We start from the raw sequence: 8,960 nt of genomic DNA on the forward strand, positions 1-8,960 counted from the left end.
AAAACTGATTTCTAGTAGAGACACCACATATTTTATCTTCTGAAACAGGGCCATATTTAGTTTTACAAAATAAACTTAAACAGACCTCTTCAATTTGAAAGGAATAACACAGGAGGTGTATATAAGAGGCACAGAATGCCAAAAAGTTCAGCTGCCAACCAGGATGTCCGAAGACAATATCTATGTATCCAAGATATTAAGATCAACCACTGTTTGATCAATATGGATTCTGCCAAGAGATGTACCTTATAAAACGTGAAACCAATTCACAAGCTCTCCAAAAACCAGGACATCCTCAGCTTCTCTAGCAGAAGGACAACAAGAGTCCCAAGATGAAGGCTGTGTTCGTGACTCTCGTCTTTGGTCTGGTTTGTGTGGCCCAGGAAACTGCAACTGAGATAGACCACTCAAAGGTACCCAGAATGAGTTAATCTGCTAGAAGGTCTTGCCTGTTTTCCTGGGCAAGTGTGTGTGCAGAGGTTATATGTCAGAGGTTGTGTGTGCACACGACAGAGATATTCTTGTTTAATATGTACGACCAGACTGTACACATATCATGGTTGACGTATCTACATGAACGCAATACAACGCTCTATCTGCTCTTGGTATTTTTCTTGGAATCTTTCTTCTGGTCTCTACGTAAAACAAAACAACAAGAACCTAACATGCAAACATTCAGAAAGTTATGAACTGTCACAGTTTTTACTGGCATTGTTTTAGTGATGACAAAAAACTCCAAATTCTGTGTAAAAACGCTGAATTCTACGCTTTCTGTTCCAACATAAATCATGATGTCATGTCGTGTATTTCAGCAAGGCAGGAAGTAGAACTCTTCTTTGCTTCAGATAGTTCAGTTGCTCAGTCGTGTCCAACTCTTTGCGACCCAATGGACTGCAGCACAGCCAGCTTCCCTGTCCATCACCAACTCCTGGAGTTTACTCAAACCCATATCCATCGAGTCGGTGATACCATCCCACCATCTCATCCTCTGTCATCCCCTTCTCCTCCTGTCTTCAATCTTGACCAGCATCAGGGTCTTTTCCAATGAGTCAGTTCTTCACATCACGTGGGCAAAGTATTGGAGTTTCAGCTTCAACATCAGTACTTCCAATGAACACCCTGGACGGATCTCCTTTAGGATGGACTGGTTGGATCTCCTTACAGTTCAAGGGACTCTCAAGTCTTCTCCAGCACCACAGTTCAAAAGCATCAATTCTTCCGTGCTCAGCTTTCTTTATAGTCCAACTCTCACATGCATGCATGACTTCTGGAAAAACCATAGCCTTGAATAGACGGACCTTTGTTGGCAAAGTAATGTCTCTGCTTTTTAATATGCTGTCTAGGTTGGTCATAACTTTCCTTCCAAGGAGTAAGCGGCTTTTAATTTCATGGCTGCAATCAGCATCTGCAGTGATTTTGGAGCCCAGAAAATAAAATCTGACACTTTTTTCACTGTCTTTCCATCTATTTGCCATGAAGTGGTGGGATCGGATGCTACGATCTTAGTTTTCTGAGTGTTGAGCTTTAAGCCAACTTTTTCACTCTCCTCTTTAACTGTCATCAAGAGGCTCTTTAGTTGTTCTTCACTTTCTGCCATAAGGGTAGTGTCATCTGCATATCTGAGGTTACTGATATTTCTCCCAGAAATCTTGATTCTAGCTGTGCTTCCTCCAGCCTAGCGTTCCTCATGATGTACTCTGCATAGAAGTTAAATAAGCAGGGGGACAATATACAGCCTTGACGTACTCCTTTTCCTGTTTGGAACCAGTCTGTTGTTCCATGTACAGTTCTAACTGTTGCTTTCTGACCTTCATACTGGTTTCTCAAGAAGGTCAGGTGGTCTGGTATTCCCATCTCTTGAAGAATTTTCCACAGTTTATTGTGATCCCCACTGTCAAAGGCTTTGGCATACACAACAAAGGAGAAATAGATGTTTTTATGGAACTCTCTTGCTTTTTCGATGATCCAGAGGATGTTGGCAATTTGATCTCTGGTTCCTCTGCCTTTTCTAAAACCAGCTTGGACATCTGGAAGTTCATGGTTCAGCTGAAGCCTGGCTTGGAGAATTTTAAGCATTACTTTACTAGCGTGTGAGATGAATGCAATTGTGCAGTAGTTTCAGTATTCTTTGGCACTGGAATGAAAACTGACCCTTTCCAGTCGTGTGCTTAATAAGATTCAATTTACTTCTCTTCTGTGGTAAATGCAAAGCCAAGATAGTGTTGTGTATTGGTGATGAACCAGAAAAGATACTGACTGACGTTAATGGACACTTTCCTTGTTAGGTTACAGGACAGTGGCGCACCATTTACGCAGCTGCAGATAACAAGGAGAAGATTGTGGAAGGGGGCCCACTGAGGTGTTACTATCGTCAGATTGAATGTATTGACAACTGTGAATACCTCTCCCTTACATTTTATGCCAAGTAAGCACAACCTGACCCAACTGAGAACAAGGAGTCTCTTGGCTTCTGACATGGGGTCCAGGCTCCAATGTGCAGTCAGAGGCGTGAGTCCTGGCTGTGAAGCTGGGTGTGCGAACTCTATTCACGGAAGGACGTCCTCAAGCCCTGGGGAGTGAAAGGTGAGGAAGGAATGTCTTGTCTGTTTGGTTTTCAGGGAAGACGGGAGATGCGAGAAATTCACAGAAGTGCTACAGAGACAAGAAGGAGATGTTTACGTCATAGAATGTGAGTATTCCAGCTTTTCAGATGAGCGGTCTTCCAGAAAACCATGGAACATGTTCAGATGGATAGTCTCGGTTCCATTCAAGAGAACTAGATGTCTGGATGGGTTGACCATTTCCTCTACTGATTACCAATGCAACCTTGGAAAAGCGATTTAATTTTTCACCAATCAATTCTGCCCCACAACACCAGGATGAGGTCCCAGGTTGGAATGTGGCCATTCATGGTCTCTGAGAAAAATACCCAGAACATTGACTCCTCGTGTTCCTTGGGCATGGAGAAGTGCGTAGACTTACTTAGGATTGTAACAACTCTCTCAATTCTGTTTTCTTTTATTTGACCTACATAATCAAATTTGCAGAAACTAAAGAAATTCTTTAAATATTCAAAGTTCTTCATTAGCAAGTTTAGAAAGTAGAACATGATTAACTTAAAGCCCAAAAATGACAACAGCTAAAATAAGAGCCCAAAGGTTTAAACTAATTTTTACAGACTGAAAGGGACTTTACCATAGACTTCTATCTCTATAGCTTAAAATAAGGAGAAAGAATTCTCAAATACAAATATCAATATATAATTTGAAAGGGGCATTAACAGAGATTCTATCTCTGTAGTTGAAAATAACAGAAAATTACTCTCAAATATTAATATCAATACTGTAATATATTAAGTGTTCAAGTGTCCATATATTTCACTTTCATGGAGAAAACGTAATGGAGGATTCTAATCTCTGTCTGGTGAATCTTTTCTAATTGCAACTGTAGATGCACAGCCACAGGATCTAATCTGCAAACACTGCAGAGAATATATGTTGAACATTTTGCATCAGACTAATTTGTACGTCTTTTTTTAGCTCTTCCACTAGGAAATAACTCTGGACTGGGCATTACCTTTTATTTTACTATGATTGATTCAAATTATTAGAATATCTTTCTAACCATTATTGCACCTCCATACTGGGTCACAATTCCTGAAAATTTAACAGTCAGGTTTTGGGATCTGGTTTGAGATGGCTGAGGTTCAACACCTCCTACAGCTGCAATAAGAAACTTTGCCTCGTGCACAGACTGCTCAGTCTAGAAGACTGGAAGACTTAATTATCTTCAGAAGAAGGGGGTGTGGAGAAAGCTTTCCTAGCTCACTAGCTGTCTTAACTGGTTCTAGAAACACACAACTAGAAATGTCAGTGAGATAAGGTTCATCATCCGAGGGAAGACAGATGATAGCATGTGAGGAAAAATGCACTCAAATGAAAAGAAAAGGAGTTCGTCATATTGAGGCTTGATTTTCTCTTTTTCTGTCACAGTCGCGGGTACAAATGTTTTTCAAATCATTCATGTATCAGACAACATGCTGGTAACTTATTTTGAAAACGATGATGGAGAGAAGATCACAAAAATAACTGAAGGTGTTGGTACGTACTGTCGTTTGTCCAATACAAAGCAGATATGTTCATATGATCAGTATTTTCATACTAATTTGAGAAGGACACACATACCTTATATTATGGCTTCACTGCTGCTCAGACAGGAAAGAACCCACCTGCAATGTACGACACTTGGATTCTCTCCCAGGGTCAAGAAATCCCTGGAGGAGAGCATGGGAATCCACTCCAGTATTCTTGCTTGGAGAATCCCATGGACAGAGGAGGCTGGCAGGAAAGAGTTCATGGGATCAGAAAGAGTCAGATAGGACTGAGCAACTAACCACAGCACCTCATAGGAAGAACCCTGGGACAGACGTGTGTTCACACGGAGAATTCAGACTTCACGTGAAACGAGGCAGGGATTTAGAAAGTTTGCTAGAAAAATGAGGAGATGTATCCACTGGGACTTCTATCAGATGGCATTTTTAAATAGGAGATACTCTTGTCCCAGATTCCAATGAGATATTCCAGGAAGCTCCATGACTTTCTCGCCAAGGATCACACAACAGAGTTGCCAGGTCCTGATGCCAAAGTGAACCAAGCTTAAATCTGAGTTTAGCTGACGCACAGGTCCTGGCCACGGCTGCATTCTTCTCTACAACAACGCTTTCTTCTTCCTCACAATATTTAAAATACTGCCTGAACCTGAACGCAAAGCTCTGCAAATACCTCTCTATGATACTGAATCCTGTAGAAGAAGTGTGGACAGGCATGTCAGTCATTCTGCCATCCACGCAGTCCCCTGGTTCTCTGACATCCCTTTATCCTTTCTGCTATTTTATGGACATTGGAGGTGGATGGCTGTTCTGTCTTGTATTTGAGGATGACAAAGCCTGAAAAAATACCTGAGAAGTGTGTGCAATGTTGTTACCAAAAGCGGGTTCCTGCTGCCCTCCTTTCAAAAGCCAACTAAGAGCCCAGCTTCATAGGAAGCAATGTCTGCTTCGTTCATATGCCAACAACTAGGTGGGAGAGTGGATTTCTGTCCAAAGGCTGACTACCCAACCCCACAACTGGCAACCAGTGGGGCAAGAGCTTTTACAGACAGAGGGAGGGGGCTCCTTGCAAAAACAGCAGTCAGATCTGACAGTCATTTTGAAGTTAACCATGAGCGGTTGACCAGCGTTATCCTGATGTATTCACTACAGTTAATCTTCAGTTCCAGGACCGCTATGTTCCCATCTCCTGGATGTCAGTTCTCTAAACGGTGGCAGCTTCTGTCATGGCTGCAGTCTGGTCATCATGTAGTAAACTTGTCTACTGGGTGGGGGTTTCAGTGTGTATAAAACAGCGCACAGGGTATGACCCAGAATAATATCTATTGCCCTTGCGGAGGATCTGCAGGTCCTTATCTTTGCTTCATGACTACATTATTATTTCATCTATTTGTCTTTTTTCCTTTGCTATCTGACATTCTCAATTCTCTGATTAAACTTATTCTTTGACTAAAATATTTCACAGACAAAAGGCAGGCTGAACACATCAGGGGTGGGGTAAGGAACATACATACGATCCTGAACCATCTCAATGGGATCAGAGTGCTTGTGATAATTCCAAATAATAACCCTCTCCTTTCATTTCATGAGGGTTCCTGAAAACCCCAGGGATGGAATTCTAGAATGTACACAAAGCGAACAGAAAGAGTTAGAGTTGGGAGGAATTCTGAGGCTCAGACTCGCCATGAACTTCTTCAATGGACCATGAAGAGTTGCATCTCACTGGGGCATGCTTAAGCTCACAGTTGAATGACCTGCAGCTCACTAAGTAGTTGTGAGAAGAGGAACGTGGTGACTTGCTAGCTATGTGGACTCTGCCCCATGGAAAAATATGAAGACCTGTGTGCACACTCGGGCACAGCTATGGAAAGCTACCTGCAGAGCAGGGTTTAGGCGATGGTGGAGGCAATGGTGTTGGTGAGTCTTACTGGACGCTACAGGTATGAGCCGGCTGACACTCTATAACCTATAAAGGATTCTAATACACACCTCTTCTGCCCTGTTTGCTATGAAATCCAGGCAGAGGAGACAGCTTCACTCAAGAAGAACTTCAGAAGTATCAGGAACTGAACAGTGAAAGGGGGATTCCAAATGAAAACATAGATAATGTCATCGAAACAGGTAAAGCCCCAGAGGACAGCAGGTATCCGAAATGAAAACACATCAGTAGGACATTGAAGTCACATTTCCCTTTCACAGAGACATCTCTTACAAAAGCTGCTTTGAAATAACCCCTTGACATAGAGGCATGTCAGTGGTCATCTGTCCCCTTGTTCTTTCTCTTTCAGACAACTGTCCTCCATGAGAACAGAGAGCATCAGCTGGGTGAGTAGACATGTGACAAATGACAAGGCTGTTTCCTTTCTGTAGGTTAACACTTTGGGGGAGGGTTTTTTAACTGCTTTAAGAGTGGGATACATACACAATGTCATATTACCCCGTCACGAAAAAGAATGAAGTAACGCCGCGTGCAGCAACATGGATGGACCTAGACATGATCTTACTGAGCGAAGTAAGTCAGAAAGAGAAACGCAAATATATGCTATCACGTCTATGTGGAGTCTAAAGTATGATGCAAATGAACCATTATTATTGGGGGTTGGTGCACTGGGATGAACCAGAGGGATGGTATGGGGAGGCAGGTGGGAGGGGATTTCAAGATGGGGAACACGTGTGCACCCAAGGCAGATTCATGTCAATGTATGGCAAAATCAATACAATATTGTAAAATTTAAAAAAAAAAAGAAATAAAAGAGATCAATAAAGATAAATAATAATAATAATAAACCAGAAACAGACTCTCAAACATGGATAAAATTAATGGTAACCAAAGGGGAAGCAGGCAAATGGTAAATTAGGAGTTTCAGATGACCAGATGCACACTAAAATATATGAAATAAACAAAAAAAGATCTACTGGATAGCACAGAGAACAACACTCAGTGGCTTCTAATAACATAAAAGAAGAAGAATTTATTAAAAAGGTATACATTTACCTGCATATAAATATATATATATAGATAGATAGACATTGATATATATATATATTTATAAATGAGGGCTTCCAAGGTGACTCAGAGGTCAAGAAACTGCCTGCCAATGCAGGAAACACAGGAGAGGTGGGTTTTATCCCTGGGTCAGGAAGATCACTTGGAGTAGGAAATGGAAACCCCATCCAGTATTCTTGCCTGGAAAATGCAATGAACAGAGGAGTCTGCCAAGATATACTCCATAGAACACAAAGTTTAAGACACATCTGAGTGACTCAGCAATAACAAAGTTATAAATGAATCATTTTCCACTATACCTGAAACTAATACGACATTGCACATCAACTCTACGTCAATAAAAATCAATTTTAATAAAGAATGGGAATAGAAAACACTTCACATTGCCACGTGCCAAAGGCTCAGACTTCCTTAAGTCTTTGGATTCAGTATCTAAAGACTGACACGGTCTAGACTCCACAGTGAGACGCTTTCAGGACAAAGGAGTCTGTGTGAAGCCCTGAGCTGTGAGTTATGATGATCTCTGGGGAATCCCACTGTGAATGAAGGACCTTACCGCCACAACACATTCATGATGATACATGAGACTGCAGAAGATGTAACTGGCACATTTCACATAGTTTATAATCTCCTACATTTCAGAGCTGTGAATACATAACTTAGTACCTCTCAACATAAGACCTGATACTAGACTACTTCACAACAATTTTCCCCAGGTGGTAATTCTATGCAACGCCACAGGGGTACACACAGATGAACTTCTGTGAAACGCATATTGTAGGAAAATTTTCCACTGTTTCCAAGAAAAACTGCTTCTGTTTTATCATTCCTGCTCTGGGCAATATCATATTAACCTTAGGCAACTCAACAATGTTTTACTTTCCTTTCAGGCTTAAGAATACGAGCAGCATCGAAGCAGTAATATGTCCCAAAAACACATATGAAGATAATAGACCTTTTCCTCGAAATCATCATTCCTTCTCTCCCAGAAAATCATGATCCAGAACCCAGGTTTTCCAACTGTGACTATCTTCTGTTCTTCCTGATGTTACTGGATTCCTAAACTGATCAATAAATTCATTAATGCATATATGTGTAGTGGACAAACTTCTACTGGAAAATGCACACAACATGTAAATTCAACTATGAAGAAAATCAAGTGTACAAAGGAGAAGATAACGCTGTTTAGGACAAACAGTGTGAATCCAGCGAGTGTGTTTACAAGAGAGAATAAACCACAGATGGTAGTTGTATATGGTGATATAAGGTTCCTGTCAGATGTCATGGGAGAGATGGAATTGGTTAGTCAGACAACTTCAAATAGAATCTGAGCTATCCTAAGTAACACCTGAAAACAACTCAAGCATGGGGTTAAGCAGCGTTCATCTGCTGTGGGGTTGCAAGGGGTGGGGAGGATTTTGCAGCATGCAGTCTTCCAGGGGATGCAGTGGTAAAGAATATACCTACTAATGCAGGAGACACAAGGATGAAGCTTTTACTCCTGGGTTGAGAAGACGCCCCAGAGGGGGAAATGGAAACCCACTCCAGTGTTCTTGCATGGGGAATCCCAAAGACAGAGGAGCCTGGCGGGCTACAATCCATGAGGTCACAAGAGTCAGGCACAATTTATCAACTGAGCACAGACATACATACAACAAAAGGGAACAGTATTTACTAAAGAAAGCGCCCTGATGGTGTTTACAAAGCACGCGGTCTGTGCTGTCCGACTTGCTGCTGGTATTCTGCAGCTCAAACCCTGGAAGCAAAGAATTTGATGCTGATGCAGGTGGAGAAGGAAATGGCAACCCACTCCAGTGTTCTTGCCTGGAGAATCCCAGGGATGGG

General features: G+C 41.7%; 1 protein-coding gene across 1 annotated transcript; it reads left to right on the plus strand.

The window, feature by feature from the left end:
- Positions 1–289: 289 nt before the first annotated feature.
- On the plus strand, positions 290–8,154 carry LOC148773204 (allergen Bos d 2-like). Its single transcript, XM_088833927.1, has 7 exons — positions 290–413; positions 2,286–2,425; positions 2,619–2,689; positions 3,993–4,100; positions 6,128–6,229; positions 6,397–6,433; positions 8,006–8,154. The coding sequence occupies exons 1-6, from the start codon at positions 333–335 to the stop codon at positions 6,411–6,413; spliced, it is 519 nt and encodes a 172-aa protein (XP_088690053.1). The 5' UTR covers positions 290–332; the 3' UTR covers positions 6,414–6,433; positions 8,006–8,154.
- The last annotated feature ends 806 nt before the right edge of the window (positions 8,155–8,960 follow it).

Source organism: Moschus berezovskii, chromosome X (genome assembly GCF_049115385.1).
Source record: "Moschus berezovskii isolate FMDL1 chromosome X, NW_MosBer_1.0, whole genome shotgun sequence".
In the NCBI taxonomy this organism is placed as follows: domain Eukaryota; kingdom Metazoa; phylum Chordata; class Mammalia; order Artiodactyla; family Moschidae; genus Moschus; species Moschus berezovskii.

What these genes read in the sequence shown, in the direction of transcription:
- LOC148773204 (XM_088833927.1), top strand. Translation starts at nt 333, where the DNA reads ATGAAGGCTGTGTTCGTGACTCTCGTCTTTGGTCTGGTTTGTGTGGCC. An exon ending in TCCCTTACATTTTATGCCAA is followed by an intron (nt 2,426 to 2,618) that starts GTAAGCACAACC and finishes TTTGGTTTTCAG; the next exon opens with GGAAGACGGGAGATGCGAGA. An exon ending in AGATGTTTACGTCATAGAAT is followed by an intron (nt 2,690 to 3,992) that starts GTGAGTATTCCA and finishes TTTCTGTCACAG; the next exon opens with TCGCGGGTACAAATGTTTTT.